This window comes from Phaseolus vulgaris, chromosome 2 (genome assembly GCF_051622355.1).
Source record: "Phaseolus vulgaris cultivar YP4 chromosome 2, ASM5162235v1, whole genome shotgun sequence".
Taxonomy (NCBI): Eukaryota; Viridiplantae; Streptophyta; class Magnoliopsida; order Fabales; family Fabaceae; genus Phaseolus; species Phaseolus vulgaris.
Window position 1 is genome coordinate 34,670,635 of NC_143499.1, and position 18,615 is coordinate 34,689,249.

Consider the following 18,615-nt stretch of genomic DNA (forward strand, 5'->3'; position numbering starts at 1 on the left):
ATTATAGAAACTAATTTAGAAACCAAATTTTTTTTAGTTTCTAAAATGGTTTTCAATTTAGTCACTATAGCAACTAATTATTTTTTGTCTATAAAAATTGGTTTTTATTTCATAACTTTCTAGTAGTGACACTTAAAGTTCCATTTATTTCTTCTTTTGAATTTGCCTCTCCAAACAATTATTAAGTCAATAGATGTTACATTTTGATATATCTTAACAAGAAAAAAAGAAAAGAAAAAAAAAAAACCAAAGTTTTGAGAATTTTAAAGAAAAAAATTTACAATTAATATTTAAGATCACATATTTATACTCAATACTTCTTATTAATTTAAAATTTAGAATTCTCTTCCTTTTTTAAGTAAACAAGAAAACACAATTCGGAACTAAAACTGTATATTAAAGTACCAATTACTTGTAAAAAGACTATTCTTCCAAAAAATTTAATTAATTATTTAACAAATTTTGAATGAGCTTTTCTTTTTTATTTATATAAAACTAAAAAGAAAATAAATATCAAAATCACATCCAAATTTTAAGGGTATTAGATATAATTTTTTTTCCAATATTTCCTTCCGAGGAAAATCAGAAATAATATATATATATATATATATATATATAACAAAATAAATTAGTTTATCTTCTTTTATCTATCCCTTTCAAATCGACCAAATATTTTTATTTTATTACTTTTTATGTTTGAATTTAGTGTGTGTGTATATATATATATATAAAACTCACTTAACAATACAAATATTTTTCAAGTTAAATTAATTAATATCTTTAATTAAATAAATTGATAAGCTTATTAATTGCAAATGCTAAATTATTTGATTATAATTAATAATTATAGAACTTAACTCCTAAATATTTAAATTATCTACTGACAAAACATAACATAAAATTTATAATCTTTTAAATTAGTTTTGTATTTGAACTCTAATAAATTAAAAACAAAAGAAAAAAACAAGGACCAGGCGTATGAGCCGGTGAAATAGCATTAGATATCGAAATCGAAGCAGTGGGCACTGTGGTTCAGAATGAGTTGCATGCTACAACCTTTATCTATTGCCTAATCGTGTACGCAATTCTTTTCTTCAACAATTACACTTTCCATCATTACATACGTAAAATACACCTTATCTTCAACCTTATTTTCATGTAACTTTTTTTAATAATTACTTCAAATATAGTGATTGATTTTAATCATATAATCTCCAACAAACTTGAATTCGAACAAAAATCAATAATAAATAAAATAATAAAAAATACAAAAGAATAATTAAAATATGTAAAAAAAGTATTGATATATTTATATTAATCAACAGCGCTGCTTATATGTGTTGTATAAATAAATATATAGAAATTGATATGTATATATATATATATATAGTATTTTATCTCATAAAATTACAATCTGTGTCTATATATATATATAAGATACATTTCCCTCCCTGATCTCTGTCTCTGGTTCTCTCTGTTTCTGGGTTGGAGAAGTTGCAGTTTGTTGAAATAAAGGCATGGCGTTATCTTCAAAAGAACGCTTGGTATTCCGTGTTGTGTTCGTAGCTGCTGTGTTGTGCTCGTTCATCACTCCTTCTATGGCCGAACTTCCCAGATTCAAACACGCTCCTAAGAAGCCACAACAATCTCTTCATATACTGGTGGTTGGAGATTGGGGAAGACAAGGAACAAACAATCAATCTTTTGTAGCCGATCAGGTTTCATTTTCCTCTAATCTCCCTCTTCTTTCATCTCACAAAATTTATCATTCTCCTTCCATGTCTTCTTCTCTGCACATCTTGCTTCTCTCTTCGCATGCACATCGTGTTTCAGATTACGACGTCACATGTGTGAAAAAAAAACTAATACCATTTGCAAAATTCATTTCAAAAAATTGATTCGATTTGAACCATATCATCCAATTTTTTAGTTATACATCGATACCGATTTCGATTAGTCTTAATCAGTTTATCAAATTGAATTCGTGTTTAGTTTTTATGTTAATATATTTCATCAAACTATATCAAAATGTAAGTCTGATTTCATTTACAAACGCAAGTTTAAGGCAAATTCGTGAAATTAGTTATACAACCATCTTAACTATTATAAATATATATTTTTGGTTTAGTATTAAACCAATGTTATAAAATTGATAAATATGATAATCCAAAATCTCATATTTATAGTTTCACTTTCGATCAAGCCAAAGAGAGAATCGAATGAAAATTAGCTCAGAATTGAAAAAGCAGCATAAAAGAATGCAAAACTATAGGTGCCATTTTGCTAATTAAGTTATAAGTTTGTTACAATATCAGCATCTATCATATAGAATTATAAAAAAAAATAAAAAAATATGAGAAAGAATATTTTTTTCTATTTTTTCCTTTCTTAAATTAAAACAGAGTATATAAAAACAGTACACTCATTCTAGAGGTTGATAAAAAAGACAAAATATAAACAAAGAGTCATTAAAAGCTATAATAAAAAAAACTACACATATAAAAAAACAACAAAAAAATAGAATAAATAAAATTATTATTAATTTTCTTCTAAAAACTTGGTATCCATAAACATTTTTTTCTAGAGTTTTTATAAAATATATAATTAAGCTATTTATTAAACACCCTCTTAATTAGGTAGCAGTTATTAACTGATTGAATGAAGGAGTACGTATATGTGCTCTAATATCTCTTTGAGCATATTCCATATGCTTCGCATAGATGCTGATACCAAGTTTCAATCAATCATCTCTGGCCTTTATTATGCCTTCTCCTTTTCTCTTGGCTTTATCATTATGTTATTATATATATTAAAATGCATTTTGCATACTTTTTTTAGTTATTTTTTTCTTACCATATTTAATTTATTATGAGATACTTAAAAAAGAAAAATTAATTATAACATTTATTATTTCATGTTTCTCTTCCAATCCATCGTCCACCCAAAACAAAAAAGGTTATCCATAACCTAATTTTATCAGTTACTTTTTTTCATAATATTCTTCTGTCTATCTCTGTCTTCCCCTAATTACTTAAATACAAACATGTCTCTGCATCATCCTTTGCCTTTTTTCATAGTGGCAGTGGCATCTTTTAACTTTGGGATATAAGAGATATGCTATTTTTCATTCCACTTAATTTCTACATATTATAATTTCTATACTAAAACTATGGTCTAACAAAGAACTCCTGAACCAACTTTCCTATATTTAAGAAAAAATAAAGTTACCATCAAAGGCATTTAATAGACTAATTTTACTTTTTTGAAGATGTCTTCATACTAGAATTTAACAAAGGTTTAAATCTGGTCCTGGTAATGAGCATAAAAATAGATATTTTTGGGTTCAAGAGTAAACATATTAAATATGAAATTAAATATTTATAAATACTCTAACAGTAATTTATCATAAACGATATAATAAATTCAATAAATTTCACTAAATAAAATTAATTTAATTTTATAGAATTAATTTATAAAAGGTTTATTTTTATTTATTTATATATTATAATTTAAACATATTTATAGGAGAAGAAGGATTTCCAACAAAATCCTGCTACACAATACTTGCAAAAATAAAATAAGTACTCTAACTCTCAAATCCATCAATAACAATATGTGTAAGAATAAACGTAATCTTCGTTTAATTAGATGAAATAGTTTATCTTTCAACTTTAATAAGGGAATAGTTAACAGTGGCAAGATATTCTAGAAAAAATTCAAATATCAATGTCTTTCTTTCTTTCTTTTATAAGTGATAACTTAAAAGGATATTTTTCAGTTGTGATAGTTTTTACAGGAAATTTTTCACCAAATGAATAAGGTCATCCTCATCAAAAAGAGGTAGGACTCTCTTGTGGTGAACCCACCTTAGTCTGATAATACAAAAAGTAATATAGGAAAAGAAAAACTCATTAATTATGAGATGATAAAAAAATTATGCTTAAATAATAATTTCAATACAAAATTTTCAATTCTATTATTTTTTATTAAAAAATTACACAATTAATCATAATTTTAAATTTATTAACAAAAAATTACTTAAAAATATTTATATATTAACATTAATTTCTCTTTAATAAGCACACAATTATTAAATAATTAATACAATTAAAAAAGTTGTACTATTTTTTTTTTAATTTTGGTAAAGTTTTAAATGCGTATTTAATGCATTTGGGCAACATTGTGCGACCAATGGTTTCAGTTGCACATTGCAAAGACTTTACCCAATACCTATTATTTATTTTAATACCTATTATCTTCACCTTGAATATGTTGGAGATAAAACCCATCCATCTTCCAACAGAACACCCAATTTCTCCAAGGTATATTCCAATAGAACATAATGATGCTAGTAATTATTGCAATACACGTCACTTGGAATCTTTGAAGAGTTTCAGAGGGACAAGCATATTCCAAATATGATTTTCTTAATGAGGTCCACACTTCAAAATCAACAAATTATTATTCACTCCACCCACTATGTTGTAGAGCCTATGATTAACCCATGTGTTGTACAATATTTTGCCCTTCTAAAAGAAAATATAACTGGTCCTATGAATTGTTATTATATTAAAAATTCTGATTAATTAAATACCATCTTAACTTATTTAAAACTTGACAATGATAACCATTATATAATGTGTTGATTTGAATTTTTTTAATAATATAGTAAAGTATGACTAGACGCTAGTATAAAATTGTAATTATATTCATATTCATTAAAACGAAGTTAGTAATTTTAGTTGTTAAATTATGGAAGCTTATTTTTGCAGAAATAGAAAATATATGTTTCATGAACCTATCCATTAGAATAAAACAAAATACACATGAATACTGTAATTTAGATTAGTTCATGACAGCTCTGTTATTTTTAAGTACATTTTTTTTTTTACTTTTGGTTATGGACTAATAATCAATTGCTTGATTTTTGTAGATGGGAATAGTGGGGGAGAAATTAGATATAGATTTTGTGATCTCCACTGGGGACAATTTTTATGAAGATGGGCTAAAAGGGGTTGATGATCCAGCATTCTACAGTTCATTTGTTGACATATACACTGCCCATAGCTTGCAAAAGACATGGTACAGTGGTAAGTTAACTAAGTTTCAATATTGAAGGAAAACAATTAACATTACAAATACTTTGGCATGGTGTGCAATTGTCTAAAAACAAATTGATCTTCCTTTTCACTGTGGCAGTTCTGGGTAACCATGACTACAGAGGTGATGTTGAGGCACAACTGAGTCCTGCTCTAAAACAGAAAGATAGTAGATGGCTTTGTCTGAGATCTTTTATTCTCGATGGAGGTATAAATTCGTTTAATGAATGTTTGATTTTGATTATTTCAAAGGGGAAAAAATGCTACTTTAGATTCTCTGAATAAGATTATAATAAGCTGTTTTAAACACAAAAGAAATCAATGCAGACATTTGTGTTTAAGAGATAACAGTTGAGATGATCCATTTTTGTTTACTCGTGCTTATTGCCCTTGTTTTTGTATAGAAATTGTGGAGTTTTTCTTCGTGGATACGACTCCATTTGTGGACGAGTACTTTGTGGACCCAGGAGAGCATACCTATGACTGGGAAGGCGTGCTTCCTCGCATGTCTTACCTTTCACAACTCTTGGTGGTTAGTTACAGCTTGCAAATCCAAATTTGTTGTCAAGAAATAGTGTCTGGTTAAAATTGGGTCATTTTCGTATTCAAGATTTTAAAATGAACTCAGTAGAAAACAATGACGTGGCTAAGGAACTTGTAACATCACATAGATTCAAATAAGTAAAAGATTAATGACATTGAATTTGCATTATTATGTCTTTCATGTCACTGCGCATTAGCACTTGAAAGGAGGGAAATGATGGAGTGTCCTTGGTATGTTTCTGTAGGATGTTGATTCAGCTTTGGCTAAATCAAAGGCAAAATGGAAGATGGTGGTGGGTCACCATACAATCAATAGTGCTGGGCATCATGGTAACACTGAAGAGCTCAAACAGATACTTGTTCCCATCTTGGAGGTAAACAAATCAAATTTAACATACAATACCATATATAATTCATTTAAGGTTCAATTTGTTAATCCAAACACACTGTTATTAAGTAATAATAATTCTTATTGATACGTAGACTACTCATTTAGATTATTCATATTTTTGGTTGGTCAATTATAAAAGAGTATTGCATAATCTCGTAAGCAAGATAAAGACAATAACATTGATGTGACTTTTTTTAATTTCCAAACATGTGCATGTAAGACACCAACATATCTAGCAAAACAATTACCGAATGCCTACTTGTCATAAAGATGAAACATGGACATATAGCTGAGACCATCATAAATCATAACGAAACATATAGCTGAGACCATATTAAAACTTCAGTTACCTAATCATTGTTGAAACCATGGCATGAAAATGTACAATTTCTGACCAGTTAGTTTGTTCACTATTGGTCCAGGCATACAATGTTGATGCATACATAAATGGACACGACCACTGCCTGGAGCACATAATTGACAAAAATAGGTAAGCATGTCTTACTATTAAATCGTTAGCTTCAACATCATCACAGTTCTGACATCCATGACTCTGTGGTTTGCATGAACAATCCAGTGGAATTCACTTTCTAACAAGTGGAGGTGGATCAAAGGCGTGGTCAGGCGATGTCAAGCCGTGGAGCTCGGAAGAACTGCAATTGTATTATGATGGGCAAGGTTTCATGTCTATGCAGATCACCGAAAGCAATGCAGATATCATATTTTACGATGTTTATGGCAAACCCTTGCATTCATGGAGCATATCCAAAGACCGTAAAGAATCAGCCTGGATATAATAACCTATAGTAGACATACATATTACAATCTGTGTTATGAAAATAGAGCTCCCTCAGGCAGAAATTTCGGACAACTTAAAAATGTACTATTTGTGATGAAAAGAAAAAGAAAAAGAAAAGGATGTGTAGGAACGTGTTAATGAGCTTGCAGTATGTAAATTGCACCTAAACTCGTGCATATATTTAAGAAATGTATACAGTCGTTTGTAGTTTATTCAACCTAGTATTGAATATTGATGCAGAAAAATAAGAGTGCACCACTTAGCAGGATACTCCCAGTCCTAATTGCAGAGACTAACAACCCAACCTACATAAAGTATGAATAACACTTACATTTATGATAAATCTTGAAATATCTGTTCGTCGCATTTCTCATTTCTCCGAGAGCACATTGACTCGAATAGTGCTATCATGGATACTACTCATCTAATTGGACATTATAGATAGATTCATACATTCTCCAGTAAGGAAACTGTAAATGAATTTGTTGGCTTAAGTTCACTGCATAATCTTCCCAAGCAGCTACTGCAGCCAGAATTCCTGACCAGTCAAAGCAAATGCACCCATTTTCTTCCGAAAGCATATTATAGAAAACTTTGGAAGCAAAATCATCATCATTCGAAAGTACAGAATTCAGACCACTGATTTTCTCTCTCTGCACATCTGTCACTTTTACTACCTTGGAGTCTATATTTGATACCTTATTCAGTAAAGCTGAACCTTTCCAACAATAGAAATGCACAACCTGTTAGAGTAAAGACAATCACTGTAGTTAAGAAATTTTTCCAAAATCAATATATTATTATTAGAAAGAAACCAATGATGCATAAACAACAGTAATAGACATAGTTGAATTAAAATGAAGGAATCAGATTAGATCATAAAATGAAAATTAATCAGAAAAGAAAGGTCAATTTTAAGTCTCTTAAATATTAAGGAACCTTCTATTACCATGCCAAAATAGTTAGTACTCACAAGAAAAGAAACACGTCCTTCACAACAGAAGTCCAAAAACGATCTAAATTTAAGTTTAATTCTTCTTAACGTTAATATATAAAAAGTCTTAGTTGACATGATGCACCCAGGTTGACAGTTAGCCCTATACTTTCCAGAAAGCATTCTCTGTATATTAAAAAGCAAGAATTTGCCACACATATATGTTGACAGATGGTCCGACTGTTCTACACAAAACATTTTGATATTCTTCATCAAGTAAACCAACTCCTCTTTATAAAAAAATCAGTCTTCAGACACATGAGTCTCCCCATTTGGAAAACTAAACTTCTAGTTAGTATTGTTTGCCTTGTCTAGCACGGCAAGACTAAGAGTACCAGTGGCATTTATAAAAACTAATTTTATAGAGGGTCATAAAGAAGAGCAAAGATCATGGTCAGTTTGTATAGGCTTTTGATGTATTATAATTATGTGCATTTACACTTGATCTTTTAATATTAACGGGGGAAATGCAGATAGGATTATTTAAAATACCTGAAGTGCATGCATAATATTGACAAATTCCTGATCTAGCAACTCACTTCCCCTCACTAAATGCACTGGCTTTACCAGTAACTCAGAGACATCAGACTCACAGCCACTGTCTTGAGAAATATATATGTCATATCCAAGAACATGCAGTCTAGCCCAGCATATATTAAAACCAAACTGGTGATCGGAAGCTTGGCCATGAGAAAACCAGTACATATTATCGGATGCGGGCAAAGGTATGTATGAATCAGCCACGTTCTTACGCAATAGGTGTTGTGAAAGAAGAGAAATGAGCTTCTTGTCCTCGTCATGGGAGCCATCACGACTGAACCATAAAGCAACTGTGAGCCTTTCTCCTTCAGTTATCTGACAAAGATAACTTCAGATCAGAAAAAAAGATTTAATAAGGTCATACTTTTTTGAAGATTGAACTACCCTTTGCTACCTGATAGAGTGATTTCACATCAGTTTAGTTCTTCCAAAACAAATTTATTTACAACTGTTACCTATATCAGTCTCAATTTATTTAATCCCTGTAACAGTTTTGTGCCTGGGGGTGTCATAAATGCAATTAAAACATAAAATAACAGACTGCATATAGATAAAAGCAGCCTACTTACTCTTTGCACTCAGTGGAAAGGGAACGAAAATAATTTCTCGTGTTATGGATGATGTGTAATAGTTATATACTGAATCGATCCCTTTCATGGACTAGGATCAAAAAATAAAAGGAAACAATGCAATCAAGGAAATATTACACTAAATCAGGATTGTTAAGGCATGGGTGACCTAATACGAATCCTATATCAATCAATATAGTCTTGTTTAATACGCCATTGGTTTTGATGATAACAAGTAATAATAAGTTTTGGTTGATCTGATCAAAACTACTAAGTAGATGAAAGATTAAAGTCTATACAAAAGCGTGAAGCATTAAACAACATTACATGAAGCTTAAATGATGTTATGCAAATCTTAGATGATGCAACACACAGCGTTAGACGCTACACCAAGCTTAGTGGATGCTACACGAAACTAGACATTCACATGAAGCTTAGACGATGCGACATGAAGCTAGATGTTCAAACAAAGTTGAGATGATGCTACACATAATCTATCCAGGAGCTCAAGCAACTAGACAATCTCCAAGATTAAATGAAGACTACATTGCTAGCTAAAATGAAGACTAGATAATATCCGAAGACAAAACAAATTCTAGAAGACATCAACATGAGAAGTAGATGTAGTATACACATGAATATCACAAGACACAATTTTGAATTGTTTGACCATCCTTGTCTATACACGCCACAAGTCTATCAAGCGATTCCTTCAAAGAGAACTCCACTTGTTCTTGGACTCTCTTTGAATCTTTAGCTGCGTCTGTTGATGCCTCCTTGAATTTCTCCTAGGTCATAGAGACTTCATAAAAAACATCTCTATTAACAATCACTCTTCTTTCAGAATGTGATCAAACTCAAAATATCTTCCCTCTACAAACACTCCCTGGATCTAGGCTAAAACTTTCGATTGTCTACATGGTAGAAAGTTGGACACCCAAATACCCACAACGTTGAGTTGTTCACTGGCTAGCCTGACAATATCTCAAACGAAATTTTGTATTGTATGGCAGCAAACGGAGAACGATTCACTAAATAACATGATGTGCTCACAACCTCAATCCAGTAGTGTTTGTCCAAACTAGAGTGCGATAACATGTTCCTTGTTCTCTTCAACAAGCTCTTGTTCATCCTCTCGAGAATTCCATTCTTTTGTGGCATATGACAATTAGTCAACTGTCTCACTATGCTTTTATCTCTACAGAATTCATTAAATTATCTAGAGCATAATTCCAAATCATTTTTAGTTCTTAAACAATTGACAATTTTCTCTCAATTTGGTTAAGCATTAGGAGCACCCAATGCTTAAACTTCTCAAAGGCTTTTGATTTCTACTTCATCGTGAACATCCATATGAATCTTTAAGGCCTAACTTTTGCAATGGTTTAGCCTAAGAGAAATAACAATAAACACTTTACCATTTTCTCTCAATTTGGTTAAGCATTAGGAGCATCCGATGCTTAAACTTCTCAAAGGCTTTTGATTTCTACTTCATCAATGACATCCATATGAATCTTTAAGGCCTAACTTTTGCAATGGTTTAGCGTAAGAGAAATGACAATAAGTTAACATTAAGGATGGTAAAAATCGGGGAAAGAATTTACCGGAGTGCAACCTCGCAATTCCTAGAACATGAGCCTTGATACCACAACTTATGAGAATACAAAAGGGGGGACCGTTCTGATATTCAATTTGGATAAGGACATTGGCACCACACTCAAGAAAGATGACAAGGTGAGTGATAAGTCGTGGGGTTAATCACCACAAGATACCTTTATAAAATCAAATTTGGGTTCTTAGAACTCCATAAAGTTCTCACAAAGAGAAACTCAATTTCTCTCATAATTCATGTCTACCTGATTACATTACATCCTTTTATAGGTTAAATTTTGTAAGACCCTCTACATTTTACATTAATTCCCACTAAATAGCCTTTAATGTCACTAGAGCTACTTCTAATTCCCACTTTATGCATCATTATTTACCATCATGAAAATATGAATGATTTTGTAATTTTCCCATGTGACAATTCAACCACTTAATTAAAAATATAATAAAAGTTACAAAGAAAACTCAAAATTATATTGACACTCTCAACATCACCTCACGTTCTTGCATTTGCAAAGGCATCTTGTGATTTCCACATGTAAGCTTCGTCTACTTCATTTTCACTTGTGTGATGTAAAAAGCTTCATCTATTCTTCGAGTAGGGTCTGTCTCTTTAGCTCTTGTATAGATTGCATATGGCGCTTCTTGTAGATTGCATCTTAGCTTTGTATGCATGTGTCTAGTGCTTCTTATACATTGTGTCTACTCTTCTCTAAAAGACTTCATATAAGATTCTTATGCATGTGTCTAGCACATTCTTATATCATATGTTTCACACTAAGTAGAATTCTTAACACAAGAATAGTATTATTTCTTATCATCAAAACTGTGGGTGTGCATGTCAAGACTCTAAGATTTAAACTTGTATCTAATTATATGAAAAATCACCAATGTTTCACCCCCACATCCTTTAAATTATAACAAAAGGGGGGGAAGTATATAGTTATACAATTTTGTATATATTATATAACTTCAACACTTATAGATTTGTATAATTTACATTTTTTAGCTTAAACACACATTATTTTGTTATTGCATTAAGAATCACGCAGAGTCTTCTTTATTCCTTTTAATGCATAAGTGTCTTTTAATTCCTTTTACACAACTTATATTTCAAGAATCAAAATGATATAATAAACCTACCATGCAGGGGAGGATGGAAGAAAAGATAGTTATAGTTAATGCTATACTCTTGAAAATGGTAACTTAAAAGGAACAAACAAACACCACCACAAATTTTGATGATTTCCTCTATGTTGATTATCAATGTTGACTTAAAACGTTTATTATTCAGCTAACAATCCATATTCATAAACAAAGAAAATTGACTTCTCATCACTGAAAGAAAAAATAATACTGAAGTTTGATCTTTGAATATACAATAATATGTTGTAGATGTAACAAACTAAGAGACCACAAATAAAGGCTTATAAGATGATGGTCTGTATATTCTAAACATATCCAGGACCACTCCATGGGTAAGCATAGGTCCAATCAAGAGGAAACCTTACCAATAGGTGTAAAATATAAATGTCAAAAGATGAAATATTTAAATCAAGTGGAATCCTCCCTGCTGGGTTAGTAGGTTTACCCTGATCTATGTACCCCCAAGTATGAATTCATCACCTAAAAATTTTGCCAAAGACAACATGAAAGTGGAACCAATGAACTAGTACCAACCTCAATTTTTTAAATAAGAACTGTATAAGCTCTCTTACTGGTTAAGTATTGATAACAACACTCACACTGTTGAAAAACATTATTATGTCATAATGAATTAAGGTAATGTGTTATCAATTCAATTTCTTGCAGATACAGTCAGACTTTTTCATATCCATGTCCAAAAAAACTAATTGATATTCATTATCGTTATACTCTTTATAAGGGAAATGATTCATGCTTGAATTAGGGAAATTAATTGTTGGGATGGCAATAATCAAGATCAACTTTTGATTAAGGTTTTTGATGAGAGAAATGATGAAAACATAAGAAGCCAAATCATGTTAATTCACAAAGAATGTTTGTTCTTAGGGCCCTGGCTCAGAGGTTAGGGAGGAAGCAATGAAGATTTGATTCTATCAAACACCCTAAGAATACAACAAACTAATTAAGCGCCGCAAAGAGGACACTTGAATATACCTCATCGACAGAATGAATGTTATGGTCATCTGCTGTATACATCACAACATCCTGAAATAGACAATTAATCATTCTCAAGTTCAAGAAACATAAACAGAGTGAAAGACTTGTTTCTTTCCTACTTCGAATTATGAATGAACACATCATAGTTCAATAAAAAAATTCAAACACATATGCAACCGTGGGAATGTCCACAGCAGATTAATTATTAAATAACATTATAAAAAATAGGGAAAACTCACTCCGGCCTTTGGCACAATTGACGTGGGCTCACCATCCTGGAAGTGAAATATCCCACCACTGAAATCCTTGCCATAAGTATTTAAATAGCACACTGCCTTTCATGGTATTACCAAAAGGGAGAAAAAAGTTATGCGAGAGAGTGTAGAGTATAACCAAAACTCACTATCTTAAAAAGGGGCTAATTGGTTGAATGACACTCACTGAGAAGTGACGTTGTTTGAGATAGGGCCTGTTATTATCACTATGCCATCCAATGCTTGCTCCTTTGCTCCAGCTGATTCATAGCACCATCAAACAATATGGTAAAAATGCATATTAACAGAGAATAGAAGCCAAACATTGAATTGAGGTAAGGTAAAGGATAACCAACCTGATTAAACCAGTGAATTCAATGAAGAGCTCATACTCACACTTGAAAAACTCCTCTAGCCTGTCTTTCAACCTTTCTGCCACCAAATTTGAAAACAAATAAGGTAAATTCAGTGAAATAAATTTCAAAGAGATTGACACATTTTGGGTGGGGGGAATGAAGTTTTGATGTAATGCCTCTAATGGGTATAAAAGGAATGACGAAATGGGAAGAATTGGTAGCTATGAGATGGGAGAGAGTGGTGGAGAAGACATTGGGTCTGTAACCCACGGTGCTGCTACTCTTGTGGATGAACTCCAATTCCTTCACCAAAATCAAAAATCAGAAAGAATAAGGACCAAATTTTAGCAAAGAAAAAACAATGAAAGGAAGAAACTAACTCTGCATTCGTCAAGGGAGAGAAAGTTGGGGATGAAGAGGCGTGGATGTTGAGGTTCAAAATCAACCTCGGACATTACTACTCAACTCAACTTTGCTGTCGTGTGTCTCTGTTTCTTCAAATATTACCTCGTACAAATGGAATTAGCATATCTCTTTATACCTCGTACAAATGTACACACGGATATGTACACTCATAACATGGAAATACGTATCATTTTTAACTTCATATAGAAATTTCTATATATTATATAATTATAATTATATAAATTGATAATAAATATTCATGTATATAACTATATTTCAGATTTTCTTAAGAGAAAAATATGTTTTTATGACTGGTTCAAAAGAATTGTTTTTTATTTTTATAATCATAATAAAAATTTATACAATAAATGAGTTTTTAGAAAATTATTGTATTTATTCTTTTTAAAATTTTGTTAGAATCGTGTTAGAATTTTCAGAAATCCAATAAATATTTTTTGAATTAAACACTTCACCGATAAGTGTTTTATAAGTGTCATACGAGTGTCAACATCGATATGTGTGTCTGACAGGGATACGTCATTTCAAAGAAGTGTCCAAACCTCGTTGCTTTATATTCTTAGCGTAACAAATAATTAATAACTGCCTCCTCCACATTCCGCATTCACTTTGTCATGTACTTTACCCACCTTTGTTACCAACGGGTTAGGGTTTAAGTTATTCAACTGCAAAAATTATATTTATATTATACATAAAAATAATGAACTTGGCAGCGGGGCGGGCCGCAAAAAAAAATTGACTTGGCAGCAATGGTCAAGTGGAAGAGTCACAACTTTGAATGAAAAAAAAAATAGGTTTTCACTCAAAATACAACGCAGATATGTTGATGTGATTCCAATAGCCTCATAGAAAAGGTTCTTGACCTTCTTAGGAATCACCTTGAGTTGAACATTATAGAGGCACTTTTCTTAGAGTTGGATCATTGTTCTAAGACAAGAACTCACCAAAAACTAGTACCAAATCCCAAACTCATTTGGATGTTCCAATTATAGTCAAATTGAACCGATTAAAGTGGAAGAAAAAGCAATTGCACCAAACATATTACTTAAGGAATGAATTGAACCGAACAAAAGAGCTAGAAAAACAAAGGAACAAGATGAATGGACAGAATTATAAAACTGCCGAACCAAAAACTCACAAAAACAGCAAGAACACCAAACCAAAACTCAAGAACACAAGCTAACAAAAACAATTGAAAGAGGAGAAAGGAAGGAGAGAAGAATTGCTCATGAAGATGGAAGAATGATGGATGATCTCGCCACTAGAAGTGTGGAATGCTCCTAGATGAGAGTGCTGCAGCCACTTGAGGACTCCATGGATCCATCAAGATAAGACTAGAGAAGAAGGCTCAAAAGCTCTCCAATGATCACTCAAAATTTGAGTAGAGTTTTCTTAGATTAATTCCAATCTGAATTTTACAAAGGAAGCACCTCTATTTATAGCCTATGGTGCTGAAAAAATAGGTGGGAAATTTCAAATAAACTCATTTGAAATTCCCACAAAAAACAAGTCAGATGGGAGGTGTGACCTTTTTCTACTATGACACCTCCCAAAAACTACACCTACACCACTATCCTAAGTCACATGGGTAATGTGACTTTATTTTACATTTTCACACTTCTTTATTTAAAAACCACACCTCCTAAAACTATACAAGAGTATTTCAAAGCTTGGCCTTGCCCCTCATGGGATGGACTTGGGTTCTTTGGGCTTTGGCCTTCTTGGGCTTGGGCTTGGGCTTTGGGCTTGGGCCTCATCTTTATTTTATGTTTTCTTTTAATTTTGAGAAGACTAGAAGGAAGAACTTCAAATGTGAGGGTGGATGTCCTCTTCCTCCATTAATAAAAGCCTCTTTTATTTGATTCTCATCATACTCCTCGAGTTGGAGAGAATTCGTTCACGAATTCTGAATCCCTGCATATAACAAAGTCAGTTTAGTTTTACAATTAAAAGTGGAAGAAAAATGTAAACATGACTTAGCATTTGTAAATAATGGGATTTCAGAAAAGGAGGTTCTATAAATCGACCAAGTTGGAAAAATTTGTTTGGGAATGATGTGATGTTTTGGAAAAAGACCTCTTAAATGGTGACAACCATTAGGAGGTATGAACAAATTATCCGTAACAGTTTTTAACCAAGATGGTGGTGAAATAGGAACCTTGGGCAAGGAAAAAGATAAGGAAGGAAAACACCTTGGAGGTGAAAGGATTAGATCCATGTCAACTTGGCCTTCTTTGTCTTTTTCTTTTTTACTTGTGGTAGGTGGGTGAGGTAGGTCTTGTTTTACCTTTTTTATCATTAAGATTTGCTTTTGTGGACAATGAAGAGTTATGTGCCCAAAACCTAAACATTTAAAACATTTGATATTTGAAGGTTGGGTAGGTGACTTAGGATTAGAAGGATTTGTAGTAGAAACTTTCTTTGGAAACATGGTTTGTTTGGAAAAATTGGAAGGACAATTTTGAGTAGACATTTTGTTGGCATCCTTCCTAGAAGAGTTGTAGAAATTATAATCATGAGTATTTTTGAAAGTTGTTTTCAAAAGATAGGATTCTACCTTGATGGTTTGGCGAAACACTTTCTTTAAAGAAGAGTACTCATTTAATTCTACAATTTCTCTAATATCTCTTCTCAAACCACGTGCAAAGCATTTTAGCTTTGACTCTTCATTAGCATGCATATTCATTTTAGTCAAAGTTGTTTCAAAATCTTTAATGTATTCTTCTACCATCCTATGTCCTTGAGGAAGCCTTTGGAACTTCAACAAGTGTTCCTTCCTAGAAGGAGGAACAAACCTCGCGCGCATACACTCTTTCAAAGCATTCCAAGAAACCACAGGAGGTTTCTTGCGATATATAATGTCCATTACAATTTTATGTCACCATTCTTTGGCATAGCCCAAAAAGGATGAAGAAACTATCCTAAGTTTATCGTCATCTTGGACCCTATACACATGAAAATAATGGTCAACCTTAGTCTCCCAATCTAAATACACATTAGGATCACTATCACCATTAAAACTAGGGACTTTTTTACAAGCAATGTTGAACACTTGGTGATATCTTTGGTCACAGTTATAGCTCTCTTCATGAGAATGATGGTGATGCCTCCTTCTTCTATGTTCTTCTTCACCAAGGACTGAAGCTTTGGAAGGAGAATGCTGTTTGTAAGATGCACCACTTGAATAGCCAGCCATTTTGCAAATAAAAAACAGCAAACACACAAAAACAGCAAACAAGTTAAGAAACAAAATTAGCAAAAACAGTGAGCTTGACAATGAAATTGCCGAAGTGAATGGAGGCAGAAAAAAGAGGTCACTCTCAAAGAAATAATGTCCTTGCACCAATCTGATCTTGAGGCCTTGGAATCCTCAAATGAAAGATGTCAAAGCAAGCACACCAATCTCAAAAGCAACCACCACAAAACCAATGAAACAATAAAGACAAACAATAAAAGGTATAAGCAAAGAAAGGTAATTGCAAAAGGAATACTATATGTAAGACAAACTCAAAGATTAATGAATGAAAGACAAGCAAGAAAATAAAGAACTCAATGAAGAAAGAAGGCACACCAAAAGAGTCCTAGAGAAAAGTACTAGAGTAGATTTAAGAAACAAAAAAACAAGCTACTGGAAAATATATTTTTTATGCAAACTGTCCTATGTTTACAGATTTAACTGGAACGATTGAAAGCGAACTGGAATGTGAAAAATTAACCACAGAAACTTCAATGTCTCAACTCAATAATGGCGCTGGAACGAAGTAAAAACAGTAAGCCAATTGAGAGAAATAAATTTTTAAAAATCGCTGCCCAATTACCGTATTTTTTTTCGGCAGCACTGTACACTTTCCGTATTTTATTTATCATTTTTTGTGTACTTGGAATTTTTTAGTACTTCTTTTTTCTATGCTTTTATAACACTTTGAATATCACAAATCCAGAATTTCAGAATTTTCCAGTGAGTAAATCAATTGCAATAAGGAAAACAGTAAGCACTCTTTTTCAGAAACAAATGCACACAGCACACGACGCACTCTCCATTGCAGTGTCGTCGCTCGCTCCACCTGCGACTCCGTGCAGCTTCGCCTGCAACTGTCGTTCCGCTGCTGAACACCGCTGCTGCCTCCAATCCTCCTCCATGTTTCAAAAAAAATTGTGGATCAGTCCGCGAGCCAAACCGCATGCGGGACGGGCCATGAAAACCAGCCCACATTTTGTATGCGGGGCGAGGCGGCCCGCCTTGCCACCCCTACACTTGATGGGTTTTGAGACAAATCTATTTGATGAAAAGAAACAAAAAAAAAAACAAGAAAAAAAAAGAAAGAATATCAGAGTGCGATGAAGCATAGCGGGACGAGCCCACTCTGATACCGTAATGAATCCATGAGATTGAATTGGCTAAGAAGAAAATAATGAAGAAAAGAGATTGAGGCAGTGTGAAATCTGAAAATAATGTTATATTCTGGAAAACATAATTTTATGTATATTCAAAAGTGCTTGTAAAGTTAAGAAACAAAATACTTAAATAAGAATACAAACCTAATAATTTGGCCAAGAGAGAAAACGACTCAAAGACCTACAAAGAGAAATCCAAAAAAATCCAAAAGAAACATTGAAATTTCATTAGGTCTTTCTATCCAGGTGTTGGTAGTCCGCATCTTCACGAACATGTCTATTTCACCAAGTCTATGTTACGTCTTTCGTGCAGGTCGGAACTTATCCGACAAGAAATTTTGCTACCTTAGGATCGTTACAATTACGGTTGTCGTTCACCGAGACTTCAGTTGTCGGCTCCCCTATCATCAAGTCACCAACTTCCTTGACCTTTCGGCACTAGGTAGGCGTCAGCCCGCATACATGGTCTTACGACTTTGCAAAGACTTGTGCTTTAGGTAAG

At 32.5% G+C, this 18,615-nt stretch overlaps 2 protein-coding genes across 8 annotated transcripts; one reads left to right on the forward strand and one right to left on the reverse strand.

The window, feature by feature from the left end:
* Nucleotides 1-1,311: 1,311 nt before the first annotated feature.
* LOC137811616 (purple acid phosphatase 8) lies at nt 1,312-7,044 on the forward strand. The gene is made up of 7 exons (XM_068613415.1): nt 1,312-1,718; nt 4,934-5,090; nt 5,200-5,307; nt 5,504-5,631; nt 5,888-6,016; nt 6,456-6,523; nt 6,611-7,044. Exons 1-7 carry the CDS (start codon nt 1,518-1,520, stop codon nt 6,828-6,830), a joined length of 1,011 nt encoding a protein of 336 aa, XP_068469516.1. The 5' UTR covers nt 1,312-1,517; the 3' UTR covers nt 6,831-7,044.
* LOC137811615 (2-oxoglutarate (2OG) and Fe(II)-dependent oxygenase superfamily protein) lies at nt 6,984-13,860 on the reverse strand. 7 transcript variants are annotated; one of them, XM_068613414.1, is made up of 8 exons: nt 13,676-13,860; nt 13,472-13,598; nt 13,296-13,371; nt 13,127-13,199; nt 12,925-13,020; nt 12,683-12,733; nt 8,319-8,681; nt 6,984-7,575 (listed from the first exon to the last, which is right to left on the reverse strand). In XM_068613414.1, exons 1-8 carry the CDS (start codon nt 13,748-13,750, stop codon nt 7,249-7,251), a joined length of 1,188 nt encoding a protein of 395 aa, XP_068469515.1. In that variant the 5' UTR covers nt 13,751-13,860; the 3' UTR covers nt 6,984-7,248. The 7 variants fall into 7 exon arrangements, with proteins under 7 accessions (XP_068469515.1, XP_090154792.1, XP_090154789.1 ...); XM_090298666.1 differs by having other exon boundaries at nt 13,296-13,367; nt 13,676-13,809; XM_090298663.1 differs by having other exon boundaries at nt 12,925-13,016; nt 13,676-13,809.
* Nucleotides 13,861-18,615: the final 4,755 nt, after the last annotated feature.

Coding starts and splice junctions, on each gene's coding strand:
- LOC137811616 (XM_068613415.1), top strand. CDS start 1,518: ATGGCGTTATCTTCAAAAGAACGCTTGGTATTCCGTGTTGTGTTCGTA. Junction 1,719..4,933: donor AATCTTTTGTAGCCGATCAG/GTTTCATTTTCC, acceptor TGATTTTTGTAG/ATGGGAATAGTGGGGGAGAA. Junction 6,524..6,610: donor CACATAATTGACAAAAATAG/GTAAGCATGTCT, acceptor TGAACAATCCAG/TGGAATTCACTTTCTAACAA.
- LOC137811615 (XM_068613414.1), bottom strand. CDS start 13,750: ATGTCCGAGGTTGATTTTGAACCTCAACATCCACGCCTCTTCATCCCC. Junction 13,200..13,295: donor GAATTCACTGGTTTAATCAG/GTTGGTTATCCT, acceptor GCTATGAATCAG/CTGGAGCAAAGGAGCAAGCA. Junction 7,576..8,318: donor ATATTATGCATGCACTTCAG/GTATTTTAAATA, acceptor TTACTCTAACAG/GTTGTGCATTTCTATTGTTG.